Below are 17,431 nucleotides of genomic sequence, written 5' to 3'. Positions count from 1 at the left end.
TCGCTCTTGCTCAGGCTGGTCTCGAACTCCTGAGCTGAGAACAATATGCCCACCTCGGCCTCCCAGAGTGCTAGGATTACAGGTGTGAGCCACGGCGCCCGGCCTCTCTTATTTCTTAAGTTTTGGTTCTATAACTTGCTGAGATGTTATATAACCCAAATATCCTTAGTATCTAAATTCAGCTGACTTTCTGGACAATCATCACTTTAAGACAACTATCATAATTGTTATAAAACATTGGTAGTTTAAACTGTTTATCTCCATAATTCGTATTGATAGCTAGAACAGCAAATTTCTCTTCCTTATTCTTTTTCATGACTGTCTTGATTATTCCTGGCCCCTCGTATGTCAGAATGAATTTTCAAATCAGCTTGTCCAATTCTACAAATCATCTTTTTTTAAAACTACATTGATTATGGAGATAAATTTGAGAACTGATAGCTTTATGATTTTGAGTCTTCCAAAGCATGTTTGGATTTGTACTAAATCTGTATATTGATTAAGAAAGTATTGCTATCTTTATGATATTTAGTCCTTCATGCACAAAAAATAGTGTTTCCATATATTTATATTTTAAAAAATAATTCCATTATAATTATTTCATTCTGTTGAGAAAGGTTTGTTGCATCTATTTTTAGCTGTATTTATTCTCAGGTAGTTTTATATTTCAAAGAAGCAACATATTCATGAACCTAGAAAACAAGGCAATAATGACAGGTATATAGGCCAGGTGTGGTGGCTCATGCCTATACTCCAAACACTCTGAGAGGCTGAGGTGGGAGGATTGCTTGAGGCCAGGAGTTCAAGACCAGCCTGGGCAACATAGGGAGACCTTGTCTCTACAAAATAATAATAATAAAAAAATTAGCTGAGCACGGTGACACTCATTTGTAGTCCTAGCTACTCAGGGGGCCGAAGTTGGAGGATTGCTTGAGCCCAGGAGTTTGAGGCTGTAGTCAGTTATGATTGTGCCACCACATTTCAGCCTGGGAAACAGTGAGACTCTGTCTTCTTGGGAAGAAAAAAAGTTTAAAAAAAGTATACAGGGAAAAGTCTATTTTTGGTTTTTGTACCACATCTGTCTAGTTCCCCAATAACAATTATAATTATGTTCTTATATTTGAAGTTAATTTTGTACATAGGAGCAAATATAATTGTAGATTCTTATTTTGTATCATTTTATACAATAGGTAGAAACTAACTTTTTTTCAGTTAATAATTATACACTATTAAGAATAATATATGGAGATACATACACTGGAGCTATTTCTTAATAATTAACATGGATGTATTTCTTTTTTTTTTTTTATTTCAGCATATTATGGGGTACAGATGTTTAGGTTACGTGTGTTGCCCTTGGTTCCCCCCGCCCCCGTGGATGTATTTCTTAATCAGGATTTGTAGTTTTCTCCCTCCCTCTTTTTTCTTGTGTGATGTACATTATGTACCAAGTTTTCTGAAAGGTACTTTTCCTTGCATGTCTTTGGGGATGGGGCTGGAGAGTTTATTTCTACTTTACCATTACCTCGGACCCTCAAGGCCTTGAAATCCAAACTCAAATTTACGAAGTATTTCAGGCCCTCAGAGTAAAATAAAACTTCAGCGCTAAGTTTATCCCATGCTTGCACTTGTCTAATTTTTGGGTTAATTATTCTTTTTGTTCTTGTCAGATCATTGATGCATTTTAAGGATGTCAGAATAAAACCACTTACTTTCGTTAGAAGAATAGTCAGTTACCTAGTCTGCCATCTTATCAGTTATACTAGTAATAGGAGTCTAGTCTAATTCTTTCCTTTTTTGGGGGGCGGGGGTGTCCTTTAACCTCCCTCCTCTCTCCCATGCCTTGCCAGCTTTTTTTTTCCTTTTTAAAATTTTTAATTATTATAGGTGCATAATAGCTGTATATCTTTATAGGGCACATGCGATGTTTTGATACAGGCATACAATGAGAATAATCAAATCAGGGTAATGGGGTATCCATTACCTCAGGCATTTATCATTTCTTTGTGTTAGGAGCATTCCAATTCCCCTCTTTTAGTTATTTTAAAGTATACCCTAACTTACTGTTGACTGTAGTCACCCTGTTGTGCTATCAAATATTGTTGATTCTATCTAACTATATTTTTGCACCCATTAACCATCTTCCCTTTATTCCTCCCTCCTTGCTACCCTTCCCATCCTCTGGTAACCATCATTCTACTCCGTCTCTGTGAGATCAATTGTTTTTAACATTTAGCTGCCGCATATGAGTGAGAACATGTGAAATTTGTCTTTCTAAGCATATAACATAATGTTCTCTAGTTCCATCCACATCGTTGCAAACGGCAGGATTTCATTCTTTTTTGTTGCTATATAATATTCCATTGTGTATATGTACCGTGATTTCTTCTTTTTTTTTTTTTAATTTCAGCATATTATGGGGGTACAGATGTTTAGGTTACGTATGTTGCCCTTACCCCGCCCCGGCCCAAGTCCGAGTTTCAAATATGTTCATCCTTCGGGTGGTGCGCATTGCGCTCTTTGTGTATGCAAATACCCGTCCCCTCCCCCCTCCCCCTTCCCCCTGCCCAACATCCAATAGATGTTATTCTTATATGTGCATTTATGTGTTGATCAGTTAATACCAGTTTGATGGTGATGTACCATGATTTCTTTATCCATTCATCTATTGATGGATACTTAGGTTGATTCCAAATCTTAGCTATTGTGAATAATGCTGCAATAAACATCAGAGTACAGATACATTTTCCATGTACTAAATTCCCCTCCTTTGGATATATATCCAGGACTTACCAGCTTCATTAATGTATAATTGGTATACAATAAACTATGTATATTTAAAGATTACAATTCGATGAAAGTTTATTTGTGTGTACACTTATGAAACCATCACTGCAATCAAGATAATGAACATATCTGTCACCTCTAAAAGTTTCCTTAGCACGCTTTGTAATCCCGTCCTGTCTCCATGTAACCACTGATTTGCTTTTTATCATATAGACTAGTTCGCATTTTTCAGAATCTTATGCACATGGAATCAGACAGAATCATGTTTCTGCTTGTTTCTAAAGGTAGATCTAGAGAATCATTTTCCATGATACATACTTTAATTGGATACATGCTGGTCTATTTTAATAAAGGGTTGATTTTGGAGGCCATAACATTTGACTACATCTTATGATAGCAAACTAGAAAAAGAAGTTAAGTCCCTGGATCTGCAAAAGTAACTTTCCATGAGATGAGAGCTTTTGTGGAATTGTCGCTTGAATGTAGGTAAACCTTAAAATCTCAGGTCAGGCTGACCTGTTGGAACTGATGGAAGTGATAGTGTCTACTGTCTAAAATACACAACCTAAATCCTGCCCTGTTGGCTTTCTAGTAACATCCTAAGGTTCCAAGCTTAGGGACAGAAGACCAGACTGTGATGCTGCAGAGACTATTAATGAGGCAACATATTTTCAGTTTATGTATCTTTTCTTACTCTTGTCAAGGATACATATCACCTTGAGTCCAGGTACTCTTATTTCGTCTTTTTAAATCTAGCTTCTAATGAGGAGAAAGGGAAAGTCAGTAGAGCTGAATGTAGCTTAAAGTCTGAGTAAAAGGCTGAAAAAAGGGTCTACTGGATTGAGTGACCTGAAGGTCACCAGTAATCCAACAAGACTTTTATATATTTATTTATTTTACCTGAAGTTAGGGAGGCAGAAATTGTCAGATTGGAGTGTTTAGAGGGAGGTGAGGAAGCTGAAAAGATCAGTGTAAAGTGAGGATGGTTGTGACCAGGGGCCAGGGGATGAAGAGAGTCTTGTTTTCAAAATGGGAGACAGTGACCCTATTCAAAGGGAACTGTAAGAGATCCAGTGGAGATAAGACTAAGGAATCTCCATAAGCTGACCCTGAATAAGGTGGGGTGGGAATGAGATCCTGAGCCAGAGTGGAGGAGCCTGTCCTGTTACAGCCATTGGGTAGCAGTGGCAGGTGGCTTCGGGTGTGGGTGAGTTTGTTGTTCCTTTCTCAGGACTTCCATTATCTCTGTGAAGGCGGCAGGTGGGGGAGGAGGTGGGAGGGTCAAAGGTTTGCAGTAGGCCTCTTAGATAGAGAGTTGATCAGAGAAACAGTAGGCCTGGAGAGTGATGTCGAGGGTCTCCCCGGTTTCCCATCATGAGTTAGTAATGGACTCTGTGCTCTGTGGTGCCTCCTCCTGTAAGGGCCCAGTTTCCTGAGTGCAGGCCTAGAGAAAACAAGCGACTGTTCAGATTTTTGGCAGGAGTGATTACATGTTGGGCCAGGGACTCTCAGCGTTTACAAGGGAAGTGGGTGATAGGCTGGGCGAGAGGAGAGGGATCGGGGGAGAGGGGACAGAGCCCAGTGATGTTAAAGGCTGTGGTGGTGGGTGTTTTGAATAAGTGAACTGGAAGGGAAGAAAGTTGTGTTTGGAAGTTAAATTTAGTTTTGAATTAGTGATTTTTGAGTTGGAGCAGCTCCTGATCATAACGTCCGGGCCAGGGCGTGACTGTATGTGCAATTGTGTGATTATGTGAGAGTACATTTTTAATGGGTTACAGTTTTCATCATGGGTATAAAATACTTTTGGATCAGTAATGTACCAGTTCTATCGTTTGGACAATCTTAAATATTTTCTTTAAGTAGAGCCTAATTTTTTCTGCTTTAAAAAGATTAATTTTTTTTACCTTTCTGTGTGGCACCTAATTTATTCTGTGATTTTATTTGATAGGTTGCAGGAGTGTTCTTGTGGTTATTACACCAGTTTGGTTAATTTTCTGTGAGAGAATTGTTGCTGATTCATTAAGATCAGTGTACCTGGTGATCTCATTTGCTGATTTTTATTAATATTTAGCGCAGTGTCTTACTAGGTAGACTTTCACTTGTGCTTATAGGTTATCTTGAGATATTATTCAAAGTTGTGTTTTTTGTGCTCTCAAATCATTCCAGACAATGTAATACTTTTTAGGTAGGGGTATCTATGTTATCATCTACAATTTTCAGTAGCATTTTTTTTAATAAATCAGGTTATTTTGTCCCAATTCTTTTTATCTAGCTTCTAGTAAAAGGATATTATCAATATCATTCATAATATAGTGAGGAACAGAAGAAACACCTTGTACGTACAATGCAAAAGACCCTTGATCTGGTCATAACTGTTAGGTCGTAAGTAATACTTTAAGTAGACTATTATGAAGTTTTAAATAGTTTGAATATTTGGAACTGTGACTTTTTCTTGAATGGGTTAATATCTTTTGTGCTGTTAGCTTCACTGCCTTTTTTCCACTTCATTCTAGGAAGAAAAAAAAAAGAACCCTAGAGAATGCTGGGCTGTTCCCTTGGCTGCATACACAGTGCTAATGAGGTGCCTTCGGGAAGGGGTAAGGCTCCTTTGTTGTCCTCTGTAGACACTGCAATTGTAATAACCCTTCAGGCACTGTATGAGGATTGTAGCCTGCAGCAGTGTGGGAGCTTGTCAACCAAGTATTGCTCCTGAATTTAAATAATTCCGACAACCCACCATGAGCAAGTGACCTACAGTGGAGCAAGTGCAAGAATGAACTAGCTTTCTCATTCGCATATTTAAATGTGTTGCTTTTTAAAAGATGATGGCACATATAAACAACATAACCAGCTTTTAATAGTATATTCTTAATCACTCCCCCCCACTTTTAAGTTATTGATACACGGGTTTAGTAAGCAAGGTATATGCAGAGAATTTTCCGTGAGCTTGAGACACTCATGATTATCTTGTCAGGTTGCCATTTTGAGGTTCAGAAACAGGGAAGCTTCTAGTATCCATTGATTTTAATATTAAGTAGTATTTATTATGCGATGTGACTGTTCAGTTTAGTCACATTTCTTAGGCTGTTGTTAATGGCTGAAAACCAACCAGCTGGCTAATCAACCACCTCATATATATGTAGTTCCTATGGGTAACTATGTAAAGGATTTAGTAACTGACCTGAAAGGTTGGTATTTTCTGTTTGCTTTAAACCATTTGACATTGTTTCACCCAAGGCAAAGCCATAGGCTAAAAATATTCCTTAAGGAATGAAAAAGATATATCAGGATAAACATCTTTCTTTCGAGTCCGTTACTTCCTACGTTATATGGTAACACAATAATGTTCCCAGTGTAGAAAGCTCTCCAAGGTTTTCCCCTAGTGATGCAGAAATAAAGTTTGAACACTTCCTATTCTGTTTGAATACTTAATCATTTGTTATTATGGGTTGTGATAAAATAAGTAAATTGTGCTTTATCAGTAATATGAGAATTAAGTCATTTTGACCTATTGTCAAAAGACATGTTTGGATTCAACACTCAGGGCTTCAAGCTAGGCATAGTTGGAGACACACAGATGAAGAAGGCGAAATGCCTATTCAGACACTGATCTCACCTATTATGAGACCTAAGATTAAAATATGAAATGGAATATGTCAAATACATAAATGTGAAAGAACAAGATATAGGAACTCAAGGGATAAAGGAGTTTTCTAGGGATCCCTTTGACAATGTAAAAGTAATTCTGTTGTGCTGTGATAAACATGGGGGTGCAGTTATCTCTTTGATATACTGATTTTCTTTCTTTTGGATATATACTCAGCAATATGATTGCTGGATTGTATGGTGGTTCTGTTTTCAGTTTTTTGAGGAACCTCTATACTGTTTTACATAATGGTTATACTAATTTATATTCCCACCAACAGGGTGTGAGAATTCCCCTTTCTCCACATCCTCACCAGCATGTTATTTTTTTATCTTTTTGATGAAAGCCGTTTTAACTGGGATGAGATGGTATCTCATTGTGGTTTCAATTTGCATTTCCCTGATAATAGTGATGTTGAACATTTTTTCATATACTTGTTGGTATATGAAATATACCATATCATTTGTATGTCTTATTTTGAGAAATGTCTATTCAGATTATTTGCCCATTTTTAATCAGATTATTTTTTTTCCTTTTGAGTTGTTTGAGTTCCTTTTGTATTCTGCTTATTAATCCCTTAGCCAAGAGATGAAATCAATTTAAGTGTCCATCAACATGTAAATGGATAAAGAAAATAGACTTCTATTCAACATAGTACTGGAAGTCTTAGCCAGAGCAGTCAGGCAAGAGAAGGAAATCAAGGCTATCCAAATGGGGAAAGAAGAGGTCAAATTATGTCTCTTTGCTGATGATATGATCTTGTGTCTACAAAACCCCAAAGATTCTGCCAGAAGACTGCTATAACTGATAAATAAATTCAGCAAAGTCTCAGGTTACAAAATCAGTGTACACAAATCAGTAGCATTCTTACATGCAAACAATAGTCAAGCAGAGAATCAAATCAAAGACCCAATACCTTTTAAAATAGCAACAAAGAAAATAAAATACCCAGGAATATATTTAACCAAGGAGGTGAAAGACCTCTACAGGGAGAACTGTGAAACACCGAGTAAGGAAATAGAGGATGTAAACAATAGAGGATGGAAAACCATATCGTGCTCATGGATCGGCAGAATCAACATTGTTAAAATGTCTATAATACTGTGATCTATAGATTCAATGCAATCCCTATTAAAATACCAACGTCATTTTTCACACATCTAGAAAAAATAATTCTATGCTTCGTATGGAAGCAGAGAAGACCCTGTATAACCAAAGAAACCTTAAGCAAAAAGAACAAATTCAGAGGCATCACTTTACTAGACTTCAAGCTATATTGGGAATAGAATTACTTTTATACTGTTACTATAAGGCTATCGTAACCAAACCAGCATGATACTGGTACAAGAAGAAAGACATAGACCAATGTATCACAACAGAGAATCTAAATGTAAAACCATCCTCATATTACTCTCTGATCTTTGACAAAACAGACAAAAACATACACTGGGTAAAAGCGTCCCTGTTCCATAAATGGTGCTGGGAAAATTAAATAGTCACATGTAGAAGACTGAAACAGGATCCATACCTCTCACCACTCTCAAAAATTAATTGATGATGGATAACAGACTTAAACCTAGGACATGAAACTATAAGAATTCTAGAAGAAAATGTTGGAAAAATTCTTATAGATAATGGCCTAGGCAAAGAATTTATGAAGAAGACCCCAAAGGCAATCACAGCAACAACACAAATAAATAAATGGGACCTGATCAAATGAAAAAGGTTCTGCACAGCCAAGGAAACAATCAATAGAGTGAACAGACAACCTACAGAATGGGAGAAAATATTTGCATGCTACAGTATTAATATATATGGAATATGGTGGAATAATTTTTAGCCATAAAAAAAGAACGATATCCTGTTACTTGTAGCAACATGGATGGGCCTGGAGGACATTATGTTAAGTGAAATGAGCCAGGCACTGACAAATATTGCATATTTTCACTCATGTGGGAGCTAAAAAATTTGATCTCATGGAGGTGGAATTGTGGTTAAGAGGCTGGGAAAGGTATTGTGGAGGGGGAAATGAAGAGGAGTTGGTTAATGGGTACAAAAATGCAGTTAAATAGAAGGAATTTGTTCTAGTGTTTGATAGCATAATAGAGTGACTATAGTTATCAGTAATTTATTGTTTATTTCAAATAGCTGGAAGAGAAGATTTGAAATATTCTAAACACACAGAAATGCTAAATGTTTGAGGCGATGCATATGTATCCAATTACCCTGACTTGATCATTAACACATTGTATGCATGTATTAAAATGTCACATGTACCCCGTAAATATGTACAGTTACATCAACAAAAAATTCTAGAAGCTTTTCATCTTCAATTTTTAAAACTTAAGTTATTAGAGTAAAAGATGATTAATTCTAATCCCTGAGGTTGTATCTTTTATCTAAAATCTCTTTCCTGCCCCCCCTGTTTTTCATTGGGCATAGAATATGAAGAATAATGTTTTATGTCCATGTGTATTGTTATTATTACATAATTATTGTTAATAACTATAAAATAGTAATACAGTTTTTTATTTTAGTAACATAGTTGCCTTTTATTGCCTTGGTATGTGTGGCAAGTCTTGCATGTTTTTCATAAGGGAGGGAATGTCTAGAGCTCTATAATTAATAAAAATTTTATATCATATATTTAAATAGCAGTTAAACATGTGCTTTGGTAGCATGTACACTGACATTGACCCTACAAAACAGATAAACTAGGTGGTGATTATTATCTGTAAAAAAGGATTTCTTTTTTTACAAAAACAATTCAATTATAGCAGTTCTTAAAATAGCACATTTGTCTAATGCATTCAAGACATAGTTCAAGGTAAAATAATTTTTAAGCCTTTTATCTTCAACAATTTAAAAACTTTTTTCTATGTAGAGAACCATTTTTCCAGAACTTACGGAAATTTCTGAATGTAGGTTCTTGTGAAATATACTTCATGTACAGAGAAGAATATAAAATGTATATGTATAGTTGAAAATACACTCTTGGCTGGCCGTGGTGGCTCACGCCTGTAATCCTAGCACTTTGGGAGGCCGAGGCTGGTGGATCACTCATGGTCAGGAGTTTGAGACCAGCCTGAGCAAGAGCGAGATCCTGTTTCTACTAAAAATAGAAAGAAATTATCTGGACAACTAAAAATATATATATAGAAAAAATTAGCCAGGCATGGTGGCACATACCTGTAGACCCAGCTACTTGGGAGGCTGAGGCAGGAGGATCGCTTGAACCCAGGAGTTTGAGGTTGCTGTGAGCTAGGCTGATGCCACGGCACTCTAGCCAGGGCAACAGAGCCAGACTCTGTCTCAAAAAAAAAAAAAAAAGAAAAGAAAAGAAAATACATACTGTTTTTAAGAGGATGTAGGTTCTTGTGAAATTTACCTCATGTACAGAAAAGTATAACATATAACTTCAACTCAAACTGCACGAAAGCAAATCACATAACCAAAACGTTTGTATACCCCTGTAATATTCAGAAAAACAAAACAAAACAAAAACCCCCAAACAGGCGGGTAACCTAGCGAATTCTCTCTCCCTCCTGGACTGCCTCTTGTCCTTTCTTTCAGGGTGTAAACACTATTTTTTCGTGATAAACATTGCCAGGTTTTTCTTCATAGTGTTTCCATCTTTGAAGTATTGCTAAACATTAAATCTATTGATTCTTAATGCTGAACTCTTTGTAAACAGAATGGCATCATACTCCTTTGACACTTACTTCTTTTGCTTAAAGCTAGGTTGAGGTTGATACTGCTGATTATGTAAACTATAGCTCATTTGTACCACTGTATGTTGTTGGAATATGCCCTGCTGTGTGTGTGTGTGTGTGTGTATAGAATATTCTATACACACACACACACACACACACACACCCACCCATGTGTATATATCAATTTATACTCCCACCAGCAGGTTATGGGAGTACCCATTAATCTACATCTTCTTGAACATTTGGCATGGTCAGACTTTAAATCTTTGTCAATCGATGGGCATTAAGTGGTTTCTTACAATAGTTTTAATATGCATTTCTCTGGTTACTAATGAGGATGACTATCTTTTTCTATTTGGTTTTTTGGGTTTCCTTTTTTGAAAAGTGCTCGTCAAGTCTTAAACTTGTTTGTTGTATTGCTTTGTAGGAACTCTACCCTCCACAACCTATTGTTAATAAAATGTTTAAACATTAGAAAAGGAAAGAAAACTGTAATGATCACCTTTGTTCCCGTCACATAGATTCAATAGTTGTCAACATTTTGCCCTATTTGCTTTGCTGTAATGTGTGTGTGTATCCATATGCATGTTCATTTATTCATTTGTTTATTTTCTGAACTGTTTGAAAAAATTACAGATGTCATGGCAGTCCACCTATAGGAATTTTATGTGTATTCTGGATATTGATCTTTTGTTGTTGATATGTGTTACAGATACTTCCTAATTTGTGGTCAGGCCTTTCGTTTTCTTTACAGTGTCTGTTGATAGGCAGAAGTTCTTAATTTTAATGTAGCTAAATTTATCAATCTGTCGCTTTATGATTTGTGCTTTTGTGTCTAAAGAAATGTTGCCTGCCTCCAACATCATTAAGATAGTCTCTTGCATTTTCTTGTAAAAGTTTTATTTTTCCTTTTCCCATTTAGAGCTTTTTATAATTGTTTTTTATATGTGGTGCTATGTATGGATCTGGTTTTATTTTTGAAAGCGAATGTTGATAACTGGTTGCCTGCATCACTGAGCGATTGTCTTCTCCCCTCTGCAGTGTCACCTGTGTCCCATTGGTGTGCGCCTCTCTTCCTGGACTCTGGTTCTGTCGGCCTCTTCATCTGTCCCTGTGCCCTGCTGTCTAAATCAATAGTCTTCCTTTTTAACATGTATTTTTAATATATGGGAAGTTTTGCCCTACCAATATAATCTTTTTTCGAGAGTTTCTTAGCTATTTTTGCTCTTTTTCCCTTGCGTATAATTTCTCCAATCAACCGTTTGAGTTCACCTGTTGGGATGTTGATTGAGAATACGTCTATAAATAAATTTGAGGAGAATTAATTGATATTAGCATAAAATGGAAGGCCTTCTCAATGAAAATATTAACAGTAAGAGAATGACACATTTGATTAAAAAAAACCTGGGGTAAGATGACAACTGATTAAAGTTCAGCTAATGTATTTATTAAGTTAACACTCTCCAGTAGAGGTCCAGTTCTTTACAGTTAAAATTTATGAAACATGTCTTCATGTATTATACACTGGCTGGGTACAGGAAAGGCACTGTCCCATCTTCATTTATGGGGAAGAGAAATGTTTTTTTTTAATCTCTAGTTCTGTACTTCAGCTTTCATTGTCGTTTTGTAACTTCATTTGCTTTGTTTGTTTCTTGTGCCATTACTAAGTCATTAAAGGCTGTGAATTTCCCTCTCAATCTAGTCTTAGCTATAGCCGATTAGTTTTGACATGTAGTGTTTCCATTATTGTTATTTTATAGATAGTCCCTATTTCTAATTTTAAATTTTTTCTTCAATTAGGGTTGTTTATGAGATGACTTAAATCTTTTCAGGTGGGGGGGATTTTAATGCTTTTTTCTTGCCTTTGTTGAAATAACAAAGTTGCATTGCCTTATCATCAAGAATGTGGTCTGTTCTATTTATCTCTCTCTTTTTAAAAAATTGTGGTGATAGATGTAACATAAAATTGACCATTTTAACCATTAAATGTGTAGTTCTGTGGATTAGTACATTTATGTTGTTGGGCTGTTTCTCTTTTTACATCTATTGAGATGTTCTTTTGCTTAACTTATTTACCCCCCTATTTTTCTCACATTCAAAACTTAGTAGTGTGCCTTGTTGAACATGGGCTATTGATTCTGGTTGTTACCCCTTTCTTTCTCCTTCCAATCTCTGCACTGGGAAGAAAACAATATGCAAATTTCACTTCTTCATTTTATTGATATGTAGAACTCTTCTTAGAAAGCAGTTTTAGTTTTAAATTATTTTTTTGTTATTCACGCCCAAGTAGCCTTGAGCAAGTGGTCTTACCATGGCTGGGTTACAGTTTGGTTTTATACATTTTAGGGAGACAGGAATCACATGTAAAGTCATAAATCAATGTGTGGAACGCATACATTAGTTTGGCCCAAACAGGCAGGACATTTGAAGTGGGGAGTTACAGATTATAGGTGGGTTTAAAGATTCTTTGATTTGTAATTGGTTAAAGATATGAAGCTTTGTCTAAAGGCTTGGAATGTTTTAAGTTAAGGAAGTCTGCTAATCGTAGACACACCGCTGGGTATATACAGAGACTCAAGTGATCTGTTAATTAAATTGATGACCTGCGGATGTGGTTTAACCTTTGTCTGACCTATGCGTGTCTGACCTCCCTTCTCCTCATGGCTGGCACCTCAGCTTTAAGATTTTTCTTTAGGGGAGGTCCCCTTGGCCAAGAGGGGGATCCTTTCAGTCGCCTGGGGGGCTTAAGATTTTCTCTCAGTTCGCCATTGGAACACATTGAGCCAAACAAGGTTGGACAGTTTTGTTTGTTTCTAGTACTTTTCAGAGCTTTAAATTATGAATGTATTCAAGGGAATATTGTATGCAACATTTTCAAAATTATTTGGCTACAGACCATACGTTATCCTGTGTGGTATTGTGAATTGCACTTTGGGAGAGGAAAATGTAATCTTAGACCGAGACTGTAATGAGTGTGTTAAAATAATTTTCAGTCGGTTTTCTCTTTTTTGAGTTGCCTAAGAAATTATGACCTTTTTTTCCAAACAGGTCAGCCTGTTTTGTGAACATGATTTCTGTAATTTTTACAATGGTGAGAGATATGTTAGTCTGATGCTTTTGTCCTTGTTAGAGATGCAAATGCTCAGATGGAAGGAGGGGGGAAATATTTAGAGTGAGAGACTTTTGCTGGAACTCAAAAAAAGAAAATCTGGTGTAGTTGTTGAGAAAAGGTTATGGCAGTATAGAAGAAAAGGTATCCATGATGGTACCGAGTCATAGTTCCAGAGGTGGTGCTGGCATTTCAGAGACCTGGAGCTGGGACTTAGAAGGTGTGGATTTTAGTCCTAGATATACCACTCTTTAAAGGCTTGATATTGACCAAACCCTGGGGGGCTCCACTTGGTGGTGTTTCCTATTGAAAAAAACCCCCCAAAACCCCTGCTTGGTGATCTTCCATGTGCTTCTGGCTGGAGCCCTCTTTGAGTCGGACCCCTCACCCATGCCCTGGCTGATGACTTTCCTTTGCGCTGCTTTGCCCTTCATGTTTGTGCACAATAGTGAACAACAGTTCCCTCTTTGATTGATGTGTTGATCTCAGGAATATTTGGCATTGAATTTAAATGACATATGTTCCATGTGTATATGCAATAGGGAGCCTGAGAAAGTTGTTTTTTTTTCCTTGAGATGTTTATTTTCTCTACGTAGGTAGCAGCCTACTCTACAGTGCACCTAGAAAAGCTGTAAACAGCTCCTAGAATTTCCACGTTCAGAGGAGAAGATTAATTTGTATATTTGCATCTAATCAACCACATCTCTTTATTTTTTTAGCTTGCATAATCTGTATAATTACGGGTGCTGAACTAACACCTGGCATATGTTGTATTTAAAAATGTGAGATTCAAAAACTGGTTTATTATTCATTTCTGAACAATAGCTTATTAGATAATTTTTATGTAACAAATTCTTTTAAAAGGAAATTTAATTTTCAATTTTTAATTAGATCTCTTTGTTCTTTCTGAGAAAACCAGTGGAAAATCATTTATATATTTAATTTGAAGAGATGGAGATTGAATTAAAAAGAAGTACTGCAAATGTTAGCCATTAATGTATTATCCTTGAAATGTTTTACTGGTCACCTAAAACAAAGAAGTAAGTTAAGATTCTTGGCTTTTGGTAGGAGCTAAAATAATATATGGTTTTATTTTCTGTTTTTTTAATTGCAGACTAAGTTTAATCTTCCTAATCAAGAAATACATGTGCCATCAACATCAGGTTCTTTGTGGGTACTCATAATTCCACTTGCCTTTTATGTAGTGAAGGTCAGCAACGTGTGTGGAATAGGAACAGTGCCATTTTCTTTCTTTTGAATATCACTATGAATCTAATAATTCAAAAGTTCATAGCTTTTTGAATGGTGTAATTAATAGGATGGCTTACCGGATGTGTGTCTTGAAGACACATGGTTGAGAATGGTATGAGGGCAGCAGTCTTCAGCCAGCACTGAGTCGGGTAGAACAGCTTCCAAAGAGTTGATAGCGTAAGAAGCACATAGAGTGTGGCATTTTCATTGCAAGGGTGGGGTTTGTGCTGCCTCTCTTCCTATGGCAGGTGTACTCACAGAGGAGGCCCCAAAGTTTGGCTTGGCATGTAAGAACTGATAAAATATCAGTAGTAATACCTTTCAAGGATTTATATTGATTGGATTTCTATGTAAATTTTCACGTTCCTTTGACTGTTTTTTACCCATTACGCACTTTGTATGCTTAACAAAATTTAAAGCTCTTCTGTTCTCTTTCATTTACTACCTCCCTTTTGGTTTCTTAACTTATCTTTTTATTATTATTTTTATCTTAACAGTATTATGGTTAGAGAGAATGATGCATGTGTGATTCCAATCCTTTGGAATTTGTTGAAATTTTCCTTATGACTCAATATGTGTATACTTAGGGGAAGAAACTAAATTCTATCATTGTTGGGTGATGTGTTTTTTTCCTTTCCATTAGGTCAAGCTTGTTAATCTTCTAGATAGAGAGATCTTCTATGTTGATTGGCTTTTTTCCGTTTGTTTTATCAGATACTGAGATATGTGTTTAAATTGCCCTTTTTGATAGGGTTGAAATTTTGTTATATTTTGCTTTTGTGTATTTTGAGTGTTAGTTATTAGATATATAAGAATTCAGATTTTTTCTTTGGTTTATTATAATTTTTATTATTATGGTGTGACCTTAAAAAAACTCCAATAATGCTTTTTATCCAAAGTCTAGTTTATGTGATATTAATATAGCTAACCAGCCTCTTTGGGTTAGGTATGACTTGTGTATCTTTTTCCATTCTCCCTTTTTCAGTCAGTCTTTTTATAACTTTGTTTTAGATGTCTCTTCATATTGTTTATTTTTAAAAAATTCTCCTTTATAATCATTTTCTCTTAACTATAGTATTTAGTCCATTTATGTTTGTTGAAATCGTTGGCATGATTGTCTTTGTAGCTGCCATCTTACTTTGCGCTATTTGTTTCATCTGCTTTATATTTATTTTTGCTTCATGTCTTTTTTTCTAATTCCTTTTATTTTTGTGATTATTCTACTGCTCTTGTTTTTGAAACATGATTTTTCTGTGAATATAATTGTAGGTTGACAATACTTTCCATTAGCAATTAGATATACTATTTCACTGTATTCTGGCTGCAATTGCTGTTGCTGAGAAGTCAGCTGTCAGAGCAACTATGGCTTCTTTGAAGGAACTACTCTGCGCAAATCAAGTGAGGGCCTACTTGTACTTTTAGCTCATTGTGGGGCTTCTTTGCTACAAACTGCACCCCCACCTCCAAATACATTGTCACCACTCAACTCAGATTGTCAGATAGTCAGGGAGACGGAGGAGTTATTTCTTGTTCACGTGTGTTATACTTAGGTGTAGCTACTGGGATCTCCTATTTTAATTGGGTCTGGGTGGAGGATTCGTTATTTTACTTACTGCTTATAGGGGCCCTTAGCCTTGCCTCTCATTTTCTTGTTCACCTTGTTGGACAAATGCTCTCAGGGCAAACACCAGCTTAAGTGTTCTAGGCGCCTCTCAGGGTTCTTGTTTACACAGTTTCTGGCTTAAGAATTTGGTGCCAGTTTACAGATGCTTTTAAGAAGGTTTGTTTGTTCATTTTCTTATTTTGTATCTAGTATTTTTAGTTGCTTTCAGAGGGATAGAGTTGTCTAGGTATCTTGACCAGTATCTTGCAAGAATTGAGAAATCCCATATTCTTGGTTCAATGAGTTACTAAAGCAGTAAACTGTGTAAAAGAAACTCGAGGTTCCTTGAAGCCTTTAGAGGAAAGATCAATGTACCAATGTGAAAATAATTAATGTCAATATTTTAGATGTTGATTTTGGTGCTCTTTATTGGAAAAGTAGGCATGTAGACTAAAATTACATCGGTAGCAAAACTTTCTTTTCAAGACTGCCTACAATGCATTAGATCTATTTAACACCATTTAAACATAGTACAGCTCTTCATTAATAAGGCTACCTATTTTTCTAATTATCATAGCTTTTATTATCATGATATGATGAAATAGGTCTTTGATTTAAATAATAGATGTTAGTTTAATCCATTCATCCCCTCCAAAGTGTTAATTAAGCAGAAAATACCACTGAACTTATGGCTTGGATGGTGTCCCATGGGGAATCTCACAGTCTAGGGTTGCTTATTTCAGGTGGTAGCAAGTTGAATTGGCCGGCAGTCTCACTGAGTTTATAGAACGCTAGGATGACACACGGCCCCTTTACAACCTATATGCTAAAATAATTGTGATTTTCTAGTACAAGGAATTGGTTCTCTTAGGAATTGACTGACAATTGTGATGTAAAGCACATGTGAAGATATTTGAGAGGGCCTCTGTAAATAGCACATTTCCCCCTTAAAGTCAGGGGAGAGGTTTCAGAACTTCGTGAGAAATAAGACAAAGAACAGGGCATATGGGACAAAGTATCATGTTTGTATATAATGAGAACTAGGGTGGAGGACATAGCTGCTTATATCTGTGGGCAAATAGGTTTCCATATATTGGATCCCCACATTAAGGAAACTAGCATTCCCCAGATACAGCAGCACTCTCCAAGTGGGGTACCTGTCCAGGTAAGACTTATAACTGGGGAGTATGAAAATGCAACTCTGTGGGTGGGCTTGTCCCCAAGGGAAAAGGAAGAAGAGGTGGGCATTTAGGCATGTCCAGTTGATTGTTTTCAAATTTGACAAATAGATGTGACATTTTATTTCCGCCTGAGCAGAATGA

General features: G+C 36.3%; 1 protein-coding gene across 1 annotated transcript in view; it reads left to right on the top strand.

Annotated features, from left to right (window-relative positions):
- ULK4 (unc-51 like kinase 4) overlaps positions 1-17,431 on the top strand; it is a 672,597-nt gene that overhangs the window by 85,707 nt on the left and 569,459 nt on the right. Inside the window, exon 17 of the mRNA XM_012652718.1 lies at positions 5,301-5,384. Within this exon, the coding sequence (XP_012508172.1) occupies positions 5,301-5,384 (84 nt within the window). The remainder of the gene's footprint in view (positions 1-5,300; positions 5,385-17,431) is intronic.

The sequence above is a fragment of the Propithecus coquereli genome, unplaced genomic scaffold (assembly GCF_000956105.1).
Source record: "Propithecus coquereli isolate 6110/MARCELLA unplaced genomic scaffold, Pcoq_1.0 Scaffold1, whole genome shotgun sequence".
NCBI classification, from domain to species: Eukaryota; Metazoa; Chordata; class Mammalia; order Primates; family Indriidae; genus Propithecus; species Propithecus coquereli.
Note: the sequence above shows the minus strand (reverse complement) of the source record. Positions and strands in the feature narration are given on the sequence as shown.